Source organism: Nuphar pumila, chromosome 6 (assembly GCF_984573655.1).
Source record: "Nuphar pumila chromosome 6, dmNupPumi1.hap1.1, whole genome shotgun sequence".
Classification (NCBI taxonomy): domain Eukaryota; kingdom Viridiplantae; phylum Streptophyta; class Magnoliopsida; order Nymphaeales; family Nymphaeaceae; genus Nuphar; species Nuphar pumila.
The window spans coordinates 12,377,035-12,402,699 of NC_143254.1; the positions used below are offsets into that span (position 1 = coordinate 12,377,035).

At 36.7% G+C, this 25,665-nt stretch overlaps 1 protein-coding gene across 1 annotated transcript; it reads left to right on the plus strand.

Annotated features, from left to right (window-relative positions):
• Window positions 1–259: 259 nt before the first annotated feature.
• LOC149833987 (solanesyl-diphosphate synthase 2, chloroplastic-like) lies at window positions 260–14,910 on the plus strand. The gene is made up of 6 exons (XM_090011153.1): window positions 260–896; window positions 1,003–1,127; window positions 3,922–4,049; window positions 4,139–4,242; window positions 13,869–13,996; window positions 14,084–14,910. Exons 1-6 carry the CDS (start codon window positions 704–706, stop codon window positions 14,630–14,632), a joined length of 1,227 nt encoding a protein of 408 aa, XP_089867279.1. The 5' UTR covers window positions 260–703; the 3' UTR covers window positions 14,633–14,910.
• Window positions 14,911–25,665: the final 10,755 nt, after the last annotated feature.

Here is a 25,665-nt window from a genome sequence, read left to right on the forward strand (position 1 = left end):
TATGTTTTTAGGAACGGTTTTCTCGTGTAAATATAAAAAAAAAAACTGGTTTATTATTTTTTCCAACTTTGTTACAAATTCTGAAAAAATAAAAACTACAAAGAGAAAAATCTCATAATAGGATATTCCGGTTGATAACATGAATGATGCTGATTAATCCAACAAACTGCTGCACAAATCTAGCCACGTGGCCGAATCCGAGCCATCAGAAGCCATGGTCTCCATGAATCACACCCATGTCTTTTTTTTTATGGCCCTCAGAGAGTTCAGTTCTTGCTAAGTGCTCTCTCTCTCTCTCTCAAAGAGGACAAATGATCAAGAACCAAATATCATTTGGAGACTAAGGCAACAATTACGTGGTTTCTGCGAGTTTAGTGATCAAAAGTTTGACACCCAACACGGTACTCTTCTTGTTACCAACGGTTTCTTGGACGAGACGCAATACTGATCACTCATGGCAATAAATTTGGTGTTAGCTGCACGGAACTGAGTTTAATGGACTCTTTTTTGTTTGTTCTTTCTTTGAAAAAAGTTGCATAAATCTTGTTTTCAGCAGGTTCTCTTTGAGCTAGTTGTTGGGTGGAGACTGTTGGATGAGAAATTTATCATTTTTGGGATGATGGGTTCTTGTTGAAAGGCTGTATTGGCTTGGTGGGTGAAGTTAGTTTTTGGGGGTTTTCCCGTTTAGGGGTCTCGGAAAGAGATGTCTTTGACATACCCATCTGTTGATTTTAGCTGGGGTGGGTTGGATGGGTGTCCTTCTAGCAGATGCAGGATTTCGAATGTTGGGTTTCCTCATCGGAAGCTTCCACGGCAAGGCGAGCGATTGTTTCGACAGAGGAAGAGTTTCCATTGTGGAGTGTCTTCAGTTCAGAGGCCGGATGTTATGATAAATGGTACAAATTTGTGGGTAATTCTGAATTTCCTGCGTCTGTCATGTAATTGTCGAAATTTTAATATTTCTTCTTTTGTTTTGATTCTTTGATGGATTCAAATCGGCAGTTGATGTGGAAGACGTAGCTTCGTCATTTGATGCTAATGTTAACTTTGACAAGGGTGTATCAGTTTCTTCTTTGCTATCTGCCGTTGCCGATGACCTCCGCATCTTAAACGAAAATCTTCTGTCAGTAAGTGACCACACATACTGATGAGCCTTCAGTTTGGAGTTCTACAATATTACATTTACCGGTTTCACTTTTCAATCTTATCTGCAGTTTATACTCTAAACGTTACATGCTTCCATCACTAGCTATGTAGCTGCTTTTTTATTATACATAGTGTTACTTGCCCATGATTTTTATTTTGTGAATCAGTTCTATGTAAAATATAGTTCTATCTGATTCCTGGTTCTTACTATATTTTGATTTGCTGGAAATTTTCTTCAGTTTTTCAGGATTTTACCAGTATAAGAACAGGTTGCCTCATTTTTTCTCTGTTGCGATAATATCCAATCGTGTATACTGCTTCAAAAAGTTCACTTCAACTAGTGGAAAACTCTCTGCTGATGGCACTGATTTATGCTGGTCTTTTTTTATTTGTCTTGCTTGATTGCCCTCTCTCATAGTGAAGACAAACTAATATACCCTTTACACACTTGTTTGAAAGAACTGCAGCAGCTGTGGGTTATGTTGGCTGATCCTTTTTCTTTTCCATGGTCCATTTTTAATCAAGTTTAGCTTTCCGCTCAAGTGGATTGAACAACATGAAATTAGAATTCGAAATGGTTACTTCTGTTGATGCTTAACCATGTATTTTAGTTGCCTAGAAATCATCCCATCTTATGATCTGCAGTATAGGATTAAGATTTCTCAGTACCTGGTTTATTTATAGCTGGATATGTTTGTTATTTGCAACAAGAAGTCCATGTAGCCTGATCAAATTACTCTACAAACATGGGATGGGATGGCAGGCCACTACAGCATGACTGTGAACAGATCTATTGATAATTGTGCAAAGTGCTAGGAAATCTGTCCTTCCGGAAACACCCTTATGCTGGGCAGTTTCAAGGTAAGCTGGAAGGATTGATTGTGGTTGTCAACATTCAAAGCATACAGCCAACCGTTCTTTATAAAAGTTGGCATTAGAGGATTTAGCTGTTGGATGGTGGCAGGGCTGGGTGGTGATTTTGGTAACGTCTTTAAGTGTGTAAGGGGAGAGTCCTTCCTATAGATATTTGTATAGATGGTCCACTGACCTATATTGGTCCACTGGAAGCCTCTAGAATATACACAGTATAGATTCAGTGGTTTAAAGGCTTTTATTGTGACAATTGGTTGAAGGAGAATGCAGACCTTTTGGTAAAGAGGATGGCAGGAATTTTCTTTTGCAGGTAGAGCTTTTTGTAAAGAGGGGGCAGAGCTTTTTGTAAGCCAGTGTTGCTTCAACCAAATGCTTACTGAGCTACTCGAGGCAGCATGGCTTTGTTGATTTGGTTAACAAATCATGGTGTGGACAATCATATTTGTTTTCTGTGTATATGATATATCATTAAGGCAGATAGTTATGATATTTTATGCGAGGTAGCCTTATCTGAGGGATTGGTAAAGCTCAATTTCACCCTCAGAAGAAAAAAATGTGAAATATTCTATATGGAACCTGAGCTTGTCATATTTTTCTGATTGGATTATTTGGTCAGCCATCCTAGGATTTCATAGGCAGCCTAACAGTTGTCCATATCTGGTGTCGTTCAGTTTGATGAGTACTATGAAATCTTGATTGCAATGACATTTGAATGCTTGTATGACTTAATTTTTTCCTCCTATTTGTTTATAGTGGAAATATCTCATGAGTTGCTGAAAATGTGCGTGTTTGCAACAGAATTATGTCATCTTCTATGGTGACTTTTAGGATTTATACTGAAATAATTTTAATTAGTGATAGGCGTAGACTGTTGTTCAACTGATGGAAATATGCATTTATTTGCAAAATGAAAACATAAAACGGATCAGTTGTACAAGTCAATATGTAAATGACACTAAAGGACATAATGGTTACTCCAATCCAGTGGATCCTAATGCTTGGCTGATGATGAGAAAGAAATGATATGGAGTGATAATTACTAAGCTACATATGCTTGACCAAGAAAGTCAAAACCATGATTCCATGGCTCTTTTCTGCTTATCGAACGAACAAAAATCACCATATAGGTGTCTCACATAGATAAGATTATCTATTTGAGAGATTCATATCTATCAGATGAGGCTTTCTATATTTGTACAATTCAAGAGTCAAGAACCATTACAAGTGTAGCTCAATAAAAGGGTAGTGGCTTTGAACCTTATACAATCTGATCTTTCTTAGGTGTTTTTTAAAGTTTTGGACCTCATTCTTCGTGTATCAGATAATATTCTGTGTTTCAGATAAAATCTGCAATTAGTTTTAGGGTTTAGGGCTATTGCTACTCCTCAGCTAATTAATAATGTTACATATATTGTCATGGGAGCTTTTGTTTACCCACTTAGATACATTTATCATCTCACAATTAATGCTCTATGTGGTGGTATCAAGATTTATAAAGTCATCGCTTTGTAGGCAGTCATAAATACATCTGTTCTTTGGAGAGACAGCCCATAAATGTTACCTCGTTTCATATCTAATCATTATGGAGTGGTCTTATGATCACTGACTCATGGTAAACCTTGCAACTGCAGATGGTTTACCTTGATGCAGAGTATGAGCTTAATCTGATCATATTTTCATGAAAGCATGTTCACAATGTTATCATTGTTCAAGCTTTTGCAGCTGGATTATCTGTGCTTCATTGTTATCTGATTGAACAGTTTCTCTAACACTAATATAAGGGCTGTGCAAAATGAACTTCAGTATTAGAAAGAATCACCTTTTGTAATTTCATCTGTAGCAACACACTGCCTTCCATATGTGCTTTTCTTTTAAGATGTTTCAAATGGGTTGTTTTGTTAGATAGTTGGTGCCGACAACCCCGTATTGATGTCAGCAGCAGAACAGATTTTTGGTGCTGGTGGAAAGAGAATGAGACCTTCCCTAGTGTTTCTTGTGTCACGAGCCACAGCCCAAATGGCAGGATTAAGGTAAGCTGTTTTTTCTCTTTCAAGTATTTAAATAGCTAAAAAAAAAGCTTTTCAGCAGTATAAAATCATTGGTTAGTGCTGATATTCAGAGATGTTACACCGAAACATCGACGTTTAGCAGAAATCATTGAGATGATTCATACAGCAAGCTTAATACATGATGATGTATTGGATGAAAGCAGCATACGAAGAGGTACTCTTTTTCTATCCTTTTCCTAATGCTCTGCAAAATTACATGAAACAGTTTGATCTGCTGCATATACGATGTTGGACAATAATGTGAATAGTTAGTTGGGCCGTCTTATGTATCAAATAATAACTTAAGGGTAACTTGTTTTCTCTTTCTCTAGCTAAATGCAAGTTGATACATAAAAAAGTAGTTATAGTTAAATCCGTGTTATTATTCTACTTTACCCAAATGAGTCTTTCTAAATATACAATTGACCAAACTTTCCAACTCCATTCATGATGCATCATTTATTAAGGTTGAAAAGTCTTTTTCTTTGAATATTAATATCATAACTGCTATTTTTTTCCAGTAAAAGGCTTTTGATGTGTACAATAATATTATAAGTATAAACTTTTCCTATATAATACTTTAAGGACAATAGAAATTAGTGTAAGATTTTTCAAAAAAATCATACTGAAATATCCTCAGTCTTATTTGTAATAAATATGATATCTTTGGATGACCAGAACTATCTCAAGAAGTGGGAAGAGAAAAGAGGAAGAGGGGTTGCTGCTGAACCGATTCCCAATAAGGAGATCGTGTGTGTGATCTATTTATAAAACATAATATACAGTCCTTTCTTTACACAACAATGCCTTTCCATATACAATAAGGAAACTAAATAAAAAGAAATCAATATAAGAAAGATTATAACCTGAAATTGACCTTCTTTCGTCTGGATCTCCTTCTGCCCAATCTGCATACGAATAGGCCATAACTACAAATAGATTTTCTTGATAATTTCTTTTCATATAAATCAATCCATCACTCAAGGTACCTTTAGATACCTCAAAATCTGTTTCACTGCCTCTATTTGGGTAGTTCTTGGCTAATGCATGAATTAAGATACTTGGTTTACTGCATTCACAACATCTGGCCTTGAGAAGGTAAGATATTGTAACATTCTCACAATACTTCTATATTTAGTTGGATCATCATATAGTTCCTCATCATTAACACTCAACTGTTGATGTATTGAAACAGGGGTTAGTAAAGGTTTGCAATCACACATGATTGATTTACGCAGGAGATCCACAATATACTTATACTGAGTTAGGATTAACCCATCTTTCTTTTTATCAACTTTAATTCCCAAGAAGTATTTCAACTGACCTAGATCCCATTGAAAATAAGATGAGAGAGAATCGTTTACGGTGGTTTGGACATATTCGACGAAGGCCTAATGATGCTCCAGTTAGAAGGATGGAGAAATGGGAAAATATATTAGTTAAAAGAGGTCGGGGTAGGCTTAGGAAGACATGGATGGAGGTGATAGGAAAGGATATGAATGCTTTGAACCTCACCGAGGACATGGCATTGGATAGAAATGAATGGAGGAGAAGGATTCATGTGGAAGACCCAAAATGATTTTCTTTGTTGGTTCATATCGCCGACCCCAATTGTTTTGGGATGAAGGCGTAGTAGTTGTTGTAGAGAAAACACTTCCTTTATTTCCTGAATATGCTTCTTTGAGTTCTTTGTAATAATAATGCCATCCACGTATATAAGAAAAACAATCATGTATCCTTTACCTTTGTGGATAAACAATGAATGATTAGAAGAGGATATGTAAAAGCCATGTTTTTGTATTTTCAAGGAGAAGCTCTTAAACCATGAACGGGAAGCTTGCTTTTACCAAATTCTTTTGCTCTTGGTATACAAAAATATCAGAGCTTGTTTAAATCATCAAAGATTAGGTTTTTCTGCCACATTGTTTGTTACTTCATGATCCATCATTAGAAGACTGCAATATCAGATTTCTTAAGATGCAGATGGGAGCTATTGTTAGTTATCATGTGGATGCAGGCATGGAGATGACTATATGATGATATTGTAGCTCACCACCTGATGTTGAATAATTAATGGTGTCCAAGATAATACCACCAATACAACACAATGTGCTACGGCATGATTTCTTTTCCTACAAACTAAGGGCATCTTTGCAATGTGATTCTTGGATTTTCTCAAGATCATGTGATTGTAAATCACAATCACAAGAAGTGGTGATTGTGATTGCCAGCTGTGATTGTTCTTGCCTTGAATCTTATGAAAGTACAAGATTGACCTTGTGAACAACAATCACAGCTTAAACTTTCTCAGTCGTAATTGTTTATACCACTTGTGACTAAAGCAAATTCCCCCTGAGATAATATTAGGAAGAATATTTGCTAGTTTGCTAGGTTAATGCAATGGGAAAAGGAGCAATTGAAACCTCTTTGGATGTTCACATGCGTTCTTATTCGACTGCAAACCATTTTGACTCTGGTGCCATCCATGGAGCTGGTAGAAGCAGTATTATGATTGCAATCATAGTTACATCTCCTATTATCAGGATTTTCTCAATAATGCAAAATCATACAATAAGTCAAAAAATTGTTTATCGAAAAAATTAGAAATATCTTGGTACAGACGTAGTCATACTTAGAAGTACAAGAAAAATGAAAAAAAAAATGAAAATATTAAAAAATAATGATAGTAGTGATAAAATCATGATATAGTAAAATAAGCTAGATTTTGCATTTCTCATCATTTTATTAGGCTTTCCGTGCTTGTGAATTTCTCACAAGAAAAGTGCAAGAAATTCGAAATTCTAGTAATATTTGTGACTGATTACGATTGTCTTGATATAGAACCTCATTAAGCTCTGTTGAGAAATAAGAACATAACTCATGTTGAAACAGAAATAGATGCATAGGCAGAGGGAATGTCATCATAGTAAGGTGATGCAAGTGTAACGTGCATGCACCATACCAAAATGTATGGATGAGATTGTCTTGTAGCACAAGTACCTTGATCCCGTTGAGGAATTAGAAATTGAGGTTGTATAATGCTTTCATCCCATATCCAAGACTCTTTGTTGACTAGTGGATGATGTTACTATTATGCATCTGAAGGACCTTCACAAGGATGTAGTAAATGGCAAAAGTGTAGTTCTTTGACATCCTTGTGCCCATAATAGGGCTAAGCCTAGAAGTGACTATATTTTTGTCCCCTTTCTCATCTTTTTTCTATAAAGTGGATATTTAAGAGGTGTAGGATTTGGGATATCAAGGTAAGATAAGAGCTTTTCGTTACAAATGAAGCAAATAATTAAGACTTTCAACACACATATTTGTAAAAGTGCCTTTGCTATATAAGAGTTGGTGGGTGAGTTAATTATGCATGTAGAAGGTATGGTGATATCATTTTATAATGATAAATGAATGAATGTAAAAAATTTGTGTGAAGGAAGAGATAACAAATGGGAAAAGTAAAGATCAAACAGTGCTGCAAAATCAAGTTTGATAATGTTCCTTTTTTTCTCTTCTTCTCCTCTGTCGAAGATATGATCATTAGGGAAGTGTACAATTACAAATATGGTGATAATTATCTGATTGTGCAGTGCTGTTAATGTAGTTATTCTTCTTTTTTTATTTTATTATCTTCTCCTCTGTTGAAGTTATGATCATTAATGATATCCTTGGCATTGCTTGGAAATTACTAGGAGGTGAACTAGGTATTTATAGGAGATGAGGAAAAATTAAGTGATGTCTGTTCAATTCTGGGTGCCTAGATTGTGTTGGATGTGGATTGAACTCTACATCTAGACATGGGATTTATGAACTTCATATCTAGACATAGGATGTACAGGGCCAGTTGAGTCTCAATATGATCCAAATTTTACTTGTATATTAAAGGTAGAGACAAACAAAATTCAGACAGCTAAGTTGATTCTAGCCCTTGTCAAAGATACCATTTTTGTAACGACCCCAACTCATATCCTTTGAAAATGCAGATTTTTTTTTTAATTGAATGCGGAAAACTTCTCAGAGACCCATGGTCATCTCAGTTCCAATTCCAATTGGATAGCCAAACACCATAAAAGAGCTTACATTTATCATCCACAAAGAACCAAACCAAACATTTTTATTCATGAATCACTGTCAGTCTCACACTCAACTGAAAGTAAAGTAGCAACTAACTGAAACAAAAGAACTGAAAGAAACAAAAAGAAGAACCACTTTGTCCATAGGTGAAGAAGTCTAAAATCAAGCGTGACCCTCGTGCCCTCCCAGGAGCTAGCCGACTTCACTGATCACATGTGTCTGCGAAAAACCAATAAAGTAGGGTGTCAGAACTGAAATCTTGAGCACAACTACTTCTTAGTGAAACATGTGAGATAAAGAGTATAGACAAGTTTTAATGAAATAATTAAAGGAAATGTAAATATGACAATTTACAATATTTAAGTAATCATTCATACAACAGGTTAGATATGCTAAGCATGAAGAAACATTAAAGCAGTAGCAAGTAGCACGAACTAACTAAACACGACTTTCAGCATGCACTAGGAAGTAAATAACATACACTCACCATCATGTAATGACTAAGAGAACAATTAAAATTTGCATGTTCTAATGCATAACAGGGATAATGCATGATTTATGTGCAACACATGAACTCTTTTATTATCTTTCATTTAAGTTTTTCTTTTTCACATGCATGCCCTATTAAATGCATAACTTTAAGTTTCTCTTTTTAATTATCGTTGCCCGCGGATACACCAAACGGGTAAGATCCCCGAGGTCAAGTTAGGTTTCCAGGTTAGCTTAGCACACAAGTTATAATTTATTTACTGGGTCTCAAACTTAGCCCTCGACCGAATCACCTTCGGAACATTAGACCTTCACATCTAATGTTGGGGACACAAGGGACATTACAGGCCCACAAGTGCCACTTTCTTGGTACCAAAACAACAGTTGTGTCAAACACACCACCCCCAGGTCAAGTGACAGACTCTTCCTAAAACCGTGACCATGAGAAGGAACCTCAATATCGAGTTTTAAGGGACAAAATAAAGCCCAAGGAGTTTTTGTATCCTCACAGTCTCTTCAAAACCGGACCTCTAAGATTCTCATTCTTTCGATGCGAGATCCCAAAACGTATATTACACTGTTCTTAATTATTAACTTTTAATTTAAAACCAAGTATTAAAAATTGTAGTTCATCATGCATAAGTAATAAACAAAAAACTCGCATCTACCCCTACGAGAACCATCACGGGACTCTCGCCCGTGAGGACATCCAGAACAGTCCAGTAGTGTGCAATAACAACGAATATGATTTATGCAATGCATTTAGTTATATAAAGAAAGAGCAAACCAAAGCTCACGGCTCTCCAGGCCTGTGATGGTTCATTTAGACCATCAATACATTACATGCCAAAACCAAAACCATATCCCATTTATGACACAAATCTCATGTTTCAAATGCACGTTCATATATGTGAACCTTTATCACGTATGCGAAACAAAAATATTCATAAGCATGTATTTTCTTAATTCATATGCATCTATGTCAAGTGCACTCTTGCATCAACATACATGTATCCGTGGCAATGCATATCCCCTCGGAGTGTGTGTGCACATGAAAATACATATTCCCATCAAGTGTGTATGCTCATGTTAATTGCAAAAATATCAATAACCTGGCAAACAATGCATATTAAGATAAAATTTTGCATGTACTAAATTTGCATTTCCTTCTGACAAGAGTATACATTTTCTGCGTATGCTTGATCAGCTGGTCGGGTTTGTCAGCCCCAAATCGGACAGCCTATTGGCCGGCTAGTCAAATCAGCCCAGCCGACCGGGGTCAGCTGGAGTTGACAGCTCAAGGGCTCAGCTGACTGGGTCGGCTGAAGCCAGTCGGCCCAAAAACAACAGGTATAACATTACATATATTTCTTTCTTTGAAAACCAGTACTGCCCAGGACAGCCACTATGGCTGCAACTGTACATGACTGACAACGGTTGAAGAACATAGTCAGTTGGTAAGATAAAAACCCAACTTAAAACCCTTGGAAGTTTTATACAATCATATTTTTCAAAAAAAAAAAATACAATGTCATATTCTTACACTTCAATGAAACTTTCAGAAATGCAAATGATATTTACATCGGTCAACTGAGTATGCTGATATAAGACATGCACATTCACATGACTGTCAAATTTCAACAAATCAGAGATAACTGAATTAACAAAACGAAAGATATTAGCCCACAGAACATGTATTTACATAAGTGTAAAAATAAAAAGAAAAGTTCACGGGCAAATCATATAATAACTCTTATATATATATATATATATATATATATATATATATATATATATATATATATATATATATATATATATATAGTTTTAAACCCATACCCAGCCGACACCCGGCTGGACTCAACTGTCCACCAGGCTCGGCCTGTCAGGCCAACTGAGCCAGGTTCTACTGGTCTGACAGCCAGCCCAACCGAGCATACATAATAAACAAATTTTTTTGTTGTTGTTGGTTCATCCCATACCCAGCTGACCCTGTCGGTTGGGTCTGGTAACATATGCACAGGCCCGATCCGGGCCCGTGTATGCTGTCAGACCTAACAACACAACACAACACAACACAAAGAGAAACTTTATTTATAATTTTTTTTTCTGAAGGGACACATACCCAGCCGATCACTCGGCTGGGCCTGTTCAGCCACACCCAGCCGACCACTCGGCTGGTTTCATCTGGCATCCAGGCTCGGTGGTCTGACAGCCAGCCCGGCCCTGAAACATAAAAAAAATATGTATTTTACATGCTGAGCATAAACCTTTTTTTTTTTTTTAAAGTCATGCCCAGCCGATCACTCGGCTGGGCCTACAACAACCAGAGGCACGACCTGACAGGCCAGCCGAACCTGGTTCGGCTGGTCTGTCAGCCAACATCTACATGCCATCCGATGTCCTACATATATATTTTATTTATTTATTTATTTTGAAAAACAATAGAAAAACCCAGAAAAATACATATATATAACAGTGGAATCATAAATCCACTATTCCCCATGGATTTCCTTCAGAAACATGCATGGAATCCATCTTCACCCGATTTCTCATCTGGTTCACCAAGAAATACCCGTACCTTTGATGAAAAACACGAACTCAATGGTGGGTCAAGCTTTGGGCTACGGATTAATGGCTTTCAAAGCTCCTCTCTCTCTCTCTCTCTTTCTCTCCTTTCTTCCTTCTTTTTCTTTAAATAAAAGAAGGGAGAGAGGGGGTGACGTCCCCCTATCTCCAGCAATCTCTCTTAGAGAGAGTTCCCAAAAGTGGGACTCTCTCTAAGGGAGGTTTCCTAATTTTTTTAAACTTCCTCTTTGTTGACTTTTTGACTTTCTCATATTTTTTGAAGTCTTTAGCCTCCTTTATAGTTAAGCAAGAGGCTTATCTCAACTAAACCCTAATCCTCCTTAACCTCCATCCTGAAATTAATAAATTAAATAATTTATTTTTTTGAATTTATAATTCTTAAATATTTAAAAGCTTCCAAAATTGGTCATATTGACTAGGAAGACTTTTTATATGAAACTAACTTCAATTTAAAGCCCCTAACTGAATTTAAAGTTATAATTTTGTTGAACATGGATCTGGATCCGGATCCAAGATCCAAATCCAACTCCACAAATCCAAATGGATTTCGGATAGAACCAAAGCCAGATTAATATGGGTATGGGTAAGAGTTCAGATCCATATTAATTTGGGTCAAACCCAATGGGTCCGATCCGAATTTGGATCCGAGATCCAAACTGCTCTTATTTTGAAAAAATGCGATTTTGGGCCAACCGTAGTCCGAAACGTGGAAAATAAAGTACCGTTGCTCTCAGAATTTTGCGACGCATCCAATGACATACGACAAGCATATAAAATTCTGAATTTCGTTCGAAATTATCTCGAATTTCGCTCGAATTTTGCTTGTATTAAAGAGCCGGATTTAAAACTCTTTACTACGTTTTGATTGGCTCGCCTCGACCTTGTCGACAAGACCTGGGTCAAGCCCAGACTCAAAGACATTGGTATAAAAATCGAGCCTCAAACGATTTTTCTACCGGACTTAGCCAAATTTCATGAATCTCATTAATTGACTAAGGACCAAAAATACGCGTTCTTACAATTTTTGTCCTCATCAATTTTAATATTCTACCAGCTTGTTATCATAGTGACAACCGTTTTTATAGGCAAAATCTTGTTTTTCAAAAACTCGTGAGAAATTGAAAAATTTTCATAAATCTCGCATTTTCGGCAAAATCTCGGCAAAAATAAATAAATTTAAAAATATAAAATTTATTTTTAATAAGAAAATATTAATAAAAATTATTTAAAAATAAAAACACGGTTTTTTCATGATAAATAGCTGTTTAAAACATAAATATCGTGTTTGAATCGCGGTGTTTATGTTTTTTTCATAAATCTCCCAACATTTTGAAAATCTCGCGAGAAATTGCCGTTTTAAACTTTCAGGCAATTTCTCGCGATAGTATCACGAGATTTATGAGATATTTGTCACTATGCTTGTTATGAATAAACTATGAGGTTTTGCAGATGTATTAGGTGAATATCACTTGTCCAGAGGGTGTTTTGACGGAAAATCACTTGCCCAGAGTGGTACAAACTTCACACAAGTGCCTATGTTCCTGTAAATGTGGTTCCAGTCACATGGACCATTTATGGTTTTGAACTAACTAGAGTCTAGATCAGTCTCAGGGCTTACTCAGGGCACAACCTTGACAATATCATGGTGTGGATGGCCGAGGTGTCTATTGCATGCATATTACATTGTAATAAATTTCACCTTTATAAAATGCACCTATGCTGACAAAAAGACTGAATGTTGTTTTATTTTGTGCATTCAAGCATATAGGTTCACACGCATGTGCAAGTTTCACAGCTTTTCCAGTCCTTAACATTCCAAGGTCTCATTAAGCCGCTATTTTGGCTATTCCTATGTGATTTAAGGACTTTACACTGAAGTTAGATTTAATAGCTTCCATCAGTGTGCTGCTTTTATTAATGCCTCAAACTTTCTGTACTAGATGCCCATGCATTTGATTCGAATTTGCTTGCTTATTTTAGAATTAGCAAATGCCTTGTTAGGGCTGGGCAACAGCTAGCCCAGCCCAGTTTTTAGACAGGCTGATCAGCCTGTTGATGGGCATGGGATCAAAACCTTGGCCAAGGCACCACCAAAATGGGCCAGGTGGCTCGCGAACTCACCCTTTGTTACAAAAGGCAAAAGCATGGGCCTGGCAGGCATTGTCTATTTTTGACCATGCCAGCCTGCGTGTTTACAAACCATAGGCTGTTTGACTGACCAGTGGGCCATCAACAGGCCAAGCCAAGGATCAAAGAACTGGTCCATGCCTGGCCAAGACAGGCTGGGCCTGGATGGACGGTGGGTAGTCCAGCCTGATGCCCAACCTTAGTCTTGTCTATGTGTACTATCAACCATACTCAAGGGGCTGTGATGATGAGGGTAATATCTTATATGACTGTTGTGTTGAATATTCAAGTAGGCATGTCATGGCACATTGATGAGCAAACTAGCTTGACAAAATAGTACAGCAAATTTTCATAAAACAAAATCCTGAAGTACCCTAGTAACTATCCGGTGTCCATAACCAACAAATGAGTGTAGCTTTCTAACAAACTATAAGTAATTAAGCTCTCAACTTGATCAAGTTATCTGCTCACAATGTGTTCATGTCAGAAAAGAAGTTTAATGCTTGTGAATGTTTTCAGGAAAAGAGACAATTCATGAACTGTATGGTACTAGAGTTGCAGTGCTAGCAGGTGATTTCATGTTTGCGCAGTCATCATGGTACCTTGCAAATCTTGAAAACATTCAAGTTATAAAGCTCATTAGTCAAGTATGTATGTAGTTTCTCACATTTTTCAAGTTTATGCCAAAATGAAGTTTACATATATTAATATCCTTGTGAAACTCTGTGTGACAGGTCATCAAAGATTTTGCAAGTGGTGAAATAAAGCAAGCTTCAAGCCTTTTTGACTGCGACCTTAGTGTGGAAGATTACTTGCTGAAAAGTTACTACAAGACAGCTTCTTTGACTGCAGCAAGCACAAAATCTGCAGCTATATTTAGTGGTGTCAGTGATAGTGTATGCGAGGAGATGTACAATTATGGGAAAAACTTAGGTTTGTCATTCCAAGTTGTTGATGATATACTCGACTTCACACAGTCATCAGAGAAGCTTGGCAAGCCAGCAGGGAGTGATCTGGCTAAAGGAAATCTCACTGCTCCTGTTCTGTTTGCACTGGAGAAAGAACCAATGCTCAGAGAAATCATTGACTCTGAGTTCACAGAAGTGGGGTCTTTGCAATATGCTATTGAATTGGTTCATAAAGGTGGGGGAATTGAAAGAGCACGAGATTTAGCGAAAGAAAAAGCTGATCTTGCTATCCAAAGCCTACAATGCCTCCCTCAGAATGATCTGAGGGCATCACTTGCAGGAATGGTGAGATATGCTTTTGAGCGGTTGGATTAGATGATGACCTTATTGAATTGAAGCAAGATTAAGCCTTGAGAATTGAAATCAAGGTAGATTATGATGTATTTGCACAATGCTGCTGTATTTGAGGATCACCCATCAGTGCTTCAGACAGAAGGGTGGATGTACTGTACTAAGATTATCATTTTTCCCCTGTATTCAGCAATGCTACTTTCCTCGAGCATTGTGAATAGTGTTGTAATTTGCTATTACTGCATTTGTTTGTTCAAGCTCATTGTTTATGGAAAATGCATTACAAAATGCTATATATTTAATTTGATCCCTGGGAAATGCAGCTGCATGTGTGTAGTGTTCTCTTTCAGATACTAAATGAGTAAACTGTAGCTCAGTTTAGTTTAAAATTGAATGATAAAGGAAGTATTTTGACTCTCTTACCTCAGTTGATCATGTAAAGAAACGTGCCTTATTTATGACAAGTTTGAAGGTGTATAAATCCCTCCATTAAGTTCTGATCTTGGATTTGCATATCTATTTGGATGGTTGAGGCTTCTTAGGCAGATATTACAAGTTCAGTCTGGCTCTATTGTTGTATGTTGAAGTGACGATCACCCCACATCATATCGGTGAACTCTCTGGAGAGCCTATAATTTTGCATTATATTTGGCATATTTCATTTTCTCCAGCATGCATGCTTGTGCAAAAACAACCATATCAGTACCCGTGCTTCTCTCTCTCTCTCTCTCTCTCTCTCTCTCTTTGTGCAAGCGTGTTGGCTTCCAACTGAGTATATCTTTTCTTCTTACCTATATTTATTTTTTATTTGTAAAAGTATCTTTTCAATTATAATGAATCATTTTGTTTGTAGAAAATACTGTTATATTGAACATCTCAAAGTACTGAATATTTGTATATCATTTGAACCATGATGATCAAGTTATATCATGGCCACGATTTGGATTGTGAAGCATGAAATACAGAACTCTTTCAGCGTGCAACTATAATGTAACTGAGAGAGAGAGAGAGAGAGAGAGAGAGACTTTTTGTGAAAAGCGCCAACTGAGTCAACCTGCCGGTGGAGAATGAAATAATAGCTCTCTTTTATATTGCCCCTAGATAAATAAAACGGTAATAAACTTACTTATGCTTTTAATTAAACAACGGTTATGGACTAAACGTAACCTAGAAATAATCCTTTTTTGGTGTGGGTGAGCACGTTATGATTATTATTCCCAAAGCTTTGAAGAAATTCAAATGCATGGTTGACATTATTTTATTTGGACCCATAGACCTTGCTCCCCTACCCCACAATTGCACCCCAACATCACATTACTTGATATTAAAATATTGAGAAAGATAGACCAACGGGACACCCATCAGACACGCAGTGTCTCTTACACCGGGGATAACTACACGCCGATACCCAACGACTAGACCTCCTCTGACATTACATTCTTCCTCTCTCTCTCTCTCTCAATGGCAGTCCGTATCAAAATAACAGATATAATAAATGAGTATTTAAAATAATAAATGTTATAAGGCTTCAAGGTTTAGGTAGAATATATTCAAACAATAAAGTAAAAAATAATAATGCGATTATTAATTAAAGATTTTTCTATTTCATCTAGAATATTATATTCTTAAAAATAACAAACAAAGTTAAGATAATGTGCTGATTATTAATTATGAGAATTTCCTGTTTCGTCCAGCATATTATATTTTTTTTAACAAAAGCACATTACAAGTTTTAAGTAATGTACGTGCCTCAACTTTTTATAGAGGACAAAGATTTTTTATTTACGGAAAACAAATGGGAAACGTAAGAGAAACATGTTTCCCAAACAACAGAAATGTATTTCTCATGTAAAGTAAATAGGTTTACCATGTAATGGGAAACAGGTTTTAATTCAGTAAGAAACGCGTTTTCCATGAGTTTCTTATAAGTTTTGCACAAATTTTCAAATGCGTTTCTAAGATCAAGTGGAGTTTATGGTACATAGTACATTTGACCATGCAATGGTTTGATTGGACAGTTCAAGATTAGTGCATGTAGAGACACCAAAACTGGTGCCTACCTTCCAATTTGTACACGTGCGCTCACACACACACACACATGTACGCTATAGGGTCAGGGTTTGGTGATAAAAAGGTCTGATTATAAATCGGGTTGGACCCAAAAGATCTGATTATTAGTACATGAAGCCGTGTATGATTCGTGAAATTTTAATATAAAAAGATAAAAAGTTATTTTATTGGGTATGAACCGGGTCTGGTTCATGTAATTCTTATAGGGTCCACATATTGTTTTGCTTATAGCAGACCCCATAAGATCAATTGAGACTCCCTCCCTAGCAGCGAGTGCCAGGTCCAGACCCGATACCCGCACCTCAAAACAAATTCGGGTTCAGACTCACCTGGGTTTGAACCAGATCCGACCTGTTGATACCCCTACACGAAGGTCATGAACATATGTTTTGCAGCAGTGAGGCCCCGTGAATGAACTGTTGATTTTTGAATCCTTCTTATGCATGGCAATGATATGACCCAAAGCACGTCATATAGGTATTGTGTATTGTTGACCATCTGTTCAATTCATGGACAGTTTGTGGGGGAATATATACTAAAACATGAGATATATAATCCAACACACTCTCTCTAAATAAATAAATAAATGAATAAATTATATATATATATGCCTAAACTTGCCTAACTTGAGAATCCAGGACTCCTGTTTACATGGATCCGCATATGCGTACAAGGTCGGAAGAAGATCACTTGAATGGGACGGGGATCGATCCAGCTCAGCCTGCTGAGACGGACCTACCCACTCACACACAAGCCACTCATGAGCACTGTCCAGGGCTTAGGCTACGGCAAGAGATCTACGCGTAGGCTTGAGCCACATGGGTCCCCTAGTACAAGTGGGTCTCTATAATAGCACCACGTAGGGGTAGGGTAGGTCCGGGGTTGGCCGCACGGTCACATGGGAAGTTAAGATTTAAGTGATCATGTGACAGCATGTGCGTTCCGTTGGGTGAGATGGTGATGCCCCAACTCTTTAATTTGGCTTGGCTTAGTTTGACTCGGCTTGATGACGAGAGGGTTGGTCAGTAACCTTATTTGGTGTTGGGCATATACTGTATAGTTGACTCTAGTTAGCTAGGTATGTATGACTTAGTTCCTTAGCTTGGTCTGGATGCGCATATATGGTTAGTTGGTTACTGTGGCTTGGTTGGGGTTTATACAAGTTTAAGTTTGTAGTCAGGGCTATCCTTGGCTTGCATTTGAAGAATAATGAAGTTCAAGTTCATTGGCTATCTACTTTTTATTAGTGGCACTGAAGTTCATGAACTTGGTCAGTGTGGACATGCCACATAGCATTCTAGTTATGACCTCGGTGACAAATATCCCGAGATTTATGAAAATCTTGTGATAATATCATGAGAAATAGTCTGAAAGTTTAAAACGGCAATTTCTTGTGAGAGTTTTAAAATATCGCAAGATTTACGAAAAAATATAAATACCCCTATTAAAATGAGTCTTAAGAAAATTTCATTTCTTTGTGTAATTGGGATAAGCCTTGAAGATGAAGATGAAACTTGTCACCTTTCACACGATGCAACACCCGAAGATATCTCTCGTTGATATCCAGATATACAAGGAAAAAGGGCCTACACAACGTAAAGTAGTGTTACATGGACTGCCAAAATTGAACAGAACTAAGCTTGGCTCTGAGCCTAGCTGAGCCAAGCCAGGTCCCCATAATAGCCTGATACAGAGGATCTGATGGCAGGGGACTATGAAGATAGGGTCACTCATAAAAATGATAAAAAAAATGGAAAAGTCTGGGAAGCCAAAAAGAACCAAGTGGCCCTCCCCTGCCTGGTTGGCATTACATTTCAGGAATTACCCACATCCCTCGCTATTACCCCACAATGATTTAAGCAAACTCTCTCTCTCTCAGCAAGCCCACTACCCCATTCTCACCATCACCCCTTTTTCTCTCATATGGATGCAAGAGGAGCCATCTCTGCAAGAAACACAATCGCATACCTTCAATATCTCCTGCCTGCAATGGGAGAAACCCAAGGCAGAAGCAATACCAGTGTAGTACAGAGAGGGAATATGATTAAGATGGCAGCTGAGATGGGTCTTGCACAGTCCTCAAATGGGCACCAATGGTCCAAGGCCCTTAGACTCAAGCTTCAGAAGAAGAAGAAGAAGAAAAGTCCTTGGCCACTAAGGAGGAAATTCATGGCTACTATAAAGAGGAGAAATGGGTATGTGTTGAGAGGGAGGGAGAGTGCAGGAAAAGATAGTGTTGAGAGGAGAGTGAAGGCGTTGAAGAGATTGGTCCCTGGAGGAGAAGCCGTGGGGTTGGAGAGGCTCTTTGAGGAGACTGCAGATTATATAATGGCCCTCCAAGGCCAGGTGATGGCCATGAAGTCCCTGGCAAGCTTCTTTGACTCCTTGAATGAGGAAAGGAAGATGGAGAGAGAGCCATGTTAGCTTCCTATATGTTCTTCACCAGCTTGTGTTTCCATCAAAATGAAGAGATAGAAAGCCAGCCTTTTATTTTTCTTCTTGGTTTCTCCTCTTTTTCTCCTGTTTTCTTATGTTTGTGATGAAACATCAACCAGAACCAATGAGGTATTTTTACTTGCAATGTTATACGGTTTTTCTCTTTTTTTTTGTTACTGCTATGGACTGTGCAAGTGACAAATCTCTCTCTCAGCAATCTCAGATGTGGAATTGCATTCACGTGCAATTCTTGTCGTTCCAGCTGTAGAGGAAAATTATGTCAGCTTTTCTGAGAAATAACAGCGAATATATATATATATATATATATATATATATATATATATATATATATATATATATATATATATATATATATATTGAAAATACATGAATTGATTGACATGTTCCAATTATATTAATGAATGGCCTTTATATCCCTTCTTGGTTATCACAGCCAAAGTTTCTCCTTTGCTATGGAAAGTCCTATGTTGGTGGGACGAGGCTTGCAATGATGTGATGATGATTTGAGCTGCAGGGAAATCTGTCATCTTCTGAATCAATTTCTTCTGAACTAGTTTGTAGGATAGGCAAAGGCAAATTGCAAATGTAATTTAACTCAACTTAACCAGTATCCTGGCTAGGCTACCAGTCTAGGGTTGCTAAACGGTCAACTGACCCTGAAGGTACTTTTGGCATCATATGAAACTTGACCAAGTTCATGAACTCTACATTTTTACTGATCATAGAGGACCACAGACTTAAGTAAAAACTTGAGGAGCCTGACAAGGGGTATACACATTCACCATGATGGCTCAGTTCAATTGTGGTGAATGGTCAAGTAATAGCGATATATGGCTTCGAAGTATTTGACCAAACACGATCAACATTCCAATCAAACACTAAATAGTGCATTTAGACTTTAGGAGACAATGTCACAAAGTTCATGATCTCAAGTGATTCCTCTGCAGCCAGCGCGGCTAGGTCTCTGCACCTGGGGCGGTTTCCCTGAGTAAAAAAAAGGTGTCTCGTCTGCAAACATGACAAAATTCATGAACACAGAACACCGACAAGTCTAACAATACCAGAGACACTGTAGCCCCAGAACTTGATCAAGTTTCATACGATCATGAACATATGAAATGGGAATTCATGTGATGAACTTCTGTATCCTCAAACTTGTACCCTCTAGAATTTGAACGATATGAACCAAATTTTCTGGGTCAAAGCATAAAGAATCTGGTCATTCAAGGAAATTAAGTAGCTCAAGGAAAGTAAGTATACCAATGTATCTCACTCTTCTAATGTAATGTGTATCCTACAAGGAAAGACTTGCACACCAATCAAGTCTGATCTAAGGAGGTCCAAACGTGGTTTAGTAAGAGTCCCAAATCTAGAAGCTATAACTATTGTATATCACTTTTTTTTATCATCCCCAAGATTAACATCCTGCAATAGAAGGGTGAATTTTTGTAAACATCACACTTATGCAAGATTAATGAACTGGTACGGTCTGCCTAACCCCAGTTTGACTATAAAAAAAAATCTGAAATATAGAAAGAGGTCTACGAAAATTGTGTAGTACTCCTGTTCAAGAGACCTCTTCCCCCACATGTAATATTTAATATGAAGAGTAGTTGAGCCTCTTTCTCAAATTGAATTGGAAAGATAGAGGAGAGATCATCCATGGACATAGGTCTTGTTCTTAGACCGAACCACGTTAAGATTTATGTTTTATGTGGCTTGTCTTTCTTTCATATGGTATCGAAGCTTGCATAAGCAGCACCCATGGCTACCTCATCTTCATCGTCATCTTCATCTTCATCTTCAACATCAAGTTCAAGCTCCTCTTCTTCTTTTTTTTGGTAGAAAGATGAATTATTAAGAAATAGGAAGAATGAAAACATTACATTGATACAAAAATGAAATACAAAAAGAAGAGCTAAGCAAAGCTGTAATAGTCACAATCTAGAACCATCGAGGCAGACAAGTAAGATAGAATCTCTTTGAACTCCTGTGCGATTTGAATGGAGAACCCTACAATCAATCGACTACCTAAAAATGGTGGATTTCGGATTAGAAAAATCATATTTCTTTCATATGGTATCAGAGCTTGCATAAGCAACACCCATGGCTACCTCATCTTCATCTTCAACATCAAGTTCAAGCTCTTCTTCTTTTTTTTGGTAGAAAGATGATTTATTAAGAAATAGGAAGAATGAAAACATTACATTGATACAAAAATGAAATACAAAAAGAAGAGCTAAGCAAAGTTGTAATAGTCATAATCTAGAACCATCGAGGCAGACAGGTAAGATAGAATCTCTTTGAACTCCTGTGTGATTTGAATGGAGAACCCTACAAGCATTCGACTACCTAAAAATGTTGGATTTCGGATTAGAAAAATCATATAAGCATGATTTTATCACTATGAAAGTTTTTGACTGCCTTATAACACATATATGCATGATTGAATCACTATGAAAGTTTTTTCACAATATTAGAACACATATAAGCATGATTACATCACTATGAAAGTTTTTTTACTGCCTTATAACACATATATGCATGATTGAATCACTATGAAAGTTTTTGACAACCTTTGAACACATATATGCATGCTTGAAGCACTATGAGAGTTTTTTGACAACATTAAAACACATATAAGAATGATTTCATCACTATGAAAGTTTTTGACAACCTTAGAATATAAATATGCATGCTTGAAGCACTATGAGAGTTTTTTGACAACATTATAACACATATAAGCACGATTTCATCACTATGAAAGTTTTTAACTGCCTTATAACACATATATGCACGATTGAATCACTATGAAAGTTTTTCACAACATCAGAACACATATAAACATGATTTCATCACTATTAAAGTTTTTTGACTGCCTTATAACACATATATAAGCATGATTTCATCACTATGAAATTGTTTGACTGCCTTAGAACACATATATGCATGCTTGAATCGCTATGAAAGTTTTTTGACAACTTTAGAACACATATATGCATAATTGAATCACTATGAGAGTTTTTTGACAACATTAGAACACATATAAGCATGATTGTGATACAGAAGGCATTTATTTGACAACCTTATAACACATATATGCATGCTTGAATCACTATGATATTTTTTTGACAACCTTAGAACACATATCTGCATGATTGAATTAATCACTATGAATTTTTTTCTGTCAGCCTTAGAACACATATCTGAATTCTGTTAATGTCCTTCACTTTATTGCTATCTAGTCTATGTGTAATTCATTCATGTTACTTTGATTGCCTTATAAGATTAGGTGCATTGCATATAATTTATTTTATTATATTTTGTTTATCAATACTAACCTTTCTTTTCTCTTGTAGGATGCTGGAGATAATCAGTGTAGAGGAGCTGATGGAGGCATGGATGAAGAGGAAAATTGAGACAATGAAGAAGATGATGCTGAGAATCTTGGTGATGACTAGTTTCATGTGTTGAATTTATTGTACATTCTTGTTGTTTCAAAAGAAACTCTTTGTAAATGTTCACTTGTAAATAATTAGAACTTGGCGAGGATTATAGTGGATCAATAAATTATTTCAATTGCTTTGTATATGTATTTTTTATGTGTATTTTGTTTTTTATACATAGAATATATAAATTGTATTACGAGAAAATTTTCTCGATATTTATATTTCAAATAAATTTTTTTTTTATTTTTTTTAGTTTTTGCGATAGATTAGCGACGAATATTATCCATCGCTAATTAGTATCAGCCTCTAATTTAGCGACAGATTAGGGACATATATTTATCCATCGCAAAACTAAATCGGTCGATGCTTTGCGATGGAATGTAATCTATCACAAATCCATTGCTACAATAACATCGAAATTAGCAACAAATTATAATTCATCACAAAACCAAATCTCTGCGGATTAGCGATGGCCTCACGATGAATCATGGCATTCGTTAATCCATTGTAAATTAGCAACGAAAGTAGCGATAGATATTTTCTATCGCTAATTAGCGACTAAGAATTTACAATGAAAGTTATCCGTCACTAATCTATCACTAAGCTGTTTAGCGACAGATTAGCGATGGATTACATCTGTCGCTACTCTACAAATTTCTTGTAGTCTATTGGTCACACATGACATTCATGGTCATGTTTCGCGAAGAGTCTCACCTGTTGAAGAGAGAGGTGGGCCCACTCTCTCTCTAACAAGTGAAACTGTCCAGATGAGGGCCTTATTTAAAATGAAGCATGCTTAATTTTGGATAAGCTCAATCATGAAACAATTATATCTTTCTTCAGCTAGGTTATCGGCTACCCAGGAGGGAGTAAAATCTCCAGCCGATCTACTCTCTTATTTAAAATGAGAGAGGGCTTACTCATCGAATAACGCATATCGTGTGAGAGCAAAACCCTCCTGAAAAAGTTCATAAATAACTCCCTCAATCCTTCCATCTTGTTCAATTCTACAATGGTATCAGAGCACGGTTCTTGCTGCGTGCAGAGACTCCTCCACAGGTCATCTGTTGCAACTCAAGTTTGTTGGTCACCGCTCGGGGCCATCAACCCTCGTTCACAGTTCAAGCAAACACCAAAAATTAGCAAAAAGGTCAGTCATTTATGTTTATAAGGCTCATCAAAAGCGGTCGTTGGATTTCGGTAACCCCTGCTTCTGTTTGGAAATAACAAGCAAAACAGACCCGGTCTCAGGTCTGCTAGTGATAGTAAAAAAAAAGGGGCTTCCATTTTTTTTCTTTATGGTTGATTGCTTGTTGCAGGCGACCTTAACAAAAGAAAGGGGAGTATTACATTTTTTTTCTCAAAGGGTCGCCAGTAACCGGCGAAACCCCTTTCTATTCAGGGATTATTATTAAAGGGGGGGGGGGGGCACAGAAGAGGTCGTCGACATCGGGCCACCTCAGAAAAAAAAAATTAAACATTTTTTTCTGGCTCAAGCATTTTTTTTAGAGGATCGCCAATAATAGGCAACCCCTCTTCACCGGGATATCTATTCCAGAAGGTCGCCTACATTGGGCGACCTTGAAAAAAAAACACAAAAAGGATTAATTTTTTCTTCTTCTTTATAGTCGCCAGTTTATTAACACATCTTTTACTTCTTTTTTCTGGCGACCCATCCAGCAAAGTGATCAAACCGGATGGTTATCGCAAAAAGGGGAAGATCGACGACATTCGGTATTTGGCAACTCTAATATAAAACAAACAAAACAAAATAAAAGGGGGCAAATTATCATTTTTTTTCTTTTCTTCATCACCATTTTTTTGTTTTTTTCGATGACCAAACTGGATACACACACGGACTGTCCCTTTTTTCGGTGAATGACTGACGAATGATGTCTGCACAACCCCTCGTCATTTTTTTTCTTCTTTTTTTTGATGAACGACCGACGTAGATCGATGTTTTTGCCAACTAAAAAAAAAGAAAATGGCAGAAGCTTCATCCAGAAGCTTCTGATTTTTTCGAGAATCGTAGGCTTTTATATGCTCTTACAGGTAAAAGTACATTCATGCTCCTGGTCTTTTTCAATAATTTTGGTTAAAACCTTGCACGAGTAAATTACTTCTTTATCCCTGGTTTTTTCGATAATTCTGGTCAAGTCTCTGAATAATTGTATTACTTTTAAATCCTTGGCCTTTTTCTGTAATTATAGTAATGCCCCTACATATGTGATTTACATTTTTTGCCCTTACCTTTTACATTATATCCTGCTATTATTAAATTACTATATTGCCTTTGAACTTTGCTATATTTTACATCTATATCCTAAAATTACAACAGAGGTCCTCAATTTTTTTGATAATCCCATAAAGGGACTTGAACTCAGAAAATATTATCCAAAATAGGGTTAGTTTTTTTATTTTTTACAGAAAAGTTCATTTTTTAAACTCTTTTTTTTTTATCTTCGAATAATACATTTTTTATTGCAAATCTCTTTTTTAATTTTTTCTAAAATTACACAAAAGGGTTTAGAAAGTGCAAATTAGCTCATTCTCTTTGAAAATCAAGCAATTGATTGTCATATGTATTTTTCTTTGGTACTTACATGAAATAATTTGGTAGCTCTTAATGAAATTTCTAATTATAAAGGCTATATTTCATGAGCTTATGACAAATGTTCTTTTATTTATCTACTTGTTGAATGTTGCATTTATTCTTATCATGCTTTTCTATTTTAAAATAACCAAACACAGAAAAATGACAAGTATGGTTTGTGCCACTGAACTAGCCAAAATTGGCAAACTTAATGGCACCAATTTTCAAATTTGGAAGAGGAGGATCCCTCTTGTTTTAACTTTAGAGGGTATAAAAAATTTCCTCACTACTGAAATGAGGGACCCTGGTGATGAAGCTACTGAAGAGGTCAAAGCTGCTTTCATAAAATTATAAAAGGGACCACATGTTGGCCAGAACCATCATGCTAATATATATGGACGATGACCTTATTAGGGTATTTGAAGATTACCCTACAACTAAATAAATGTTTGAAGCAATTTCTAAGAAATATGACACTACTTCTTAAA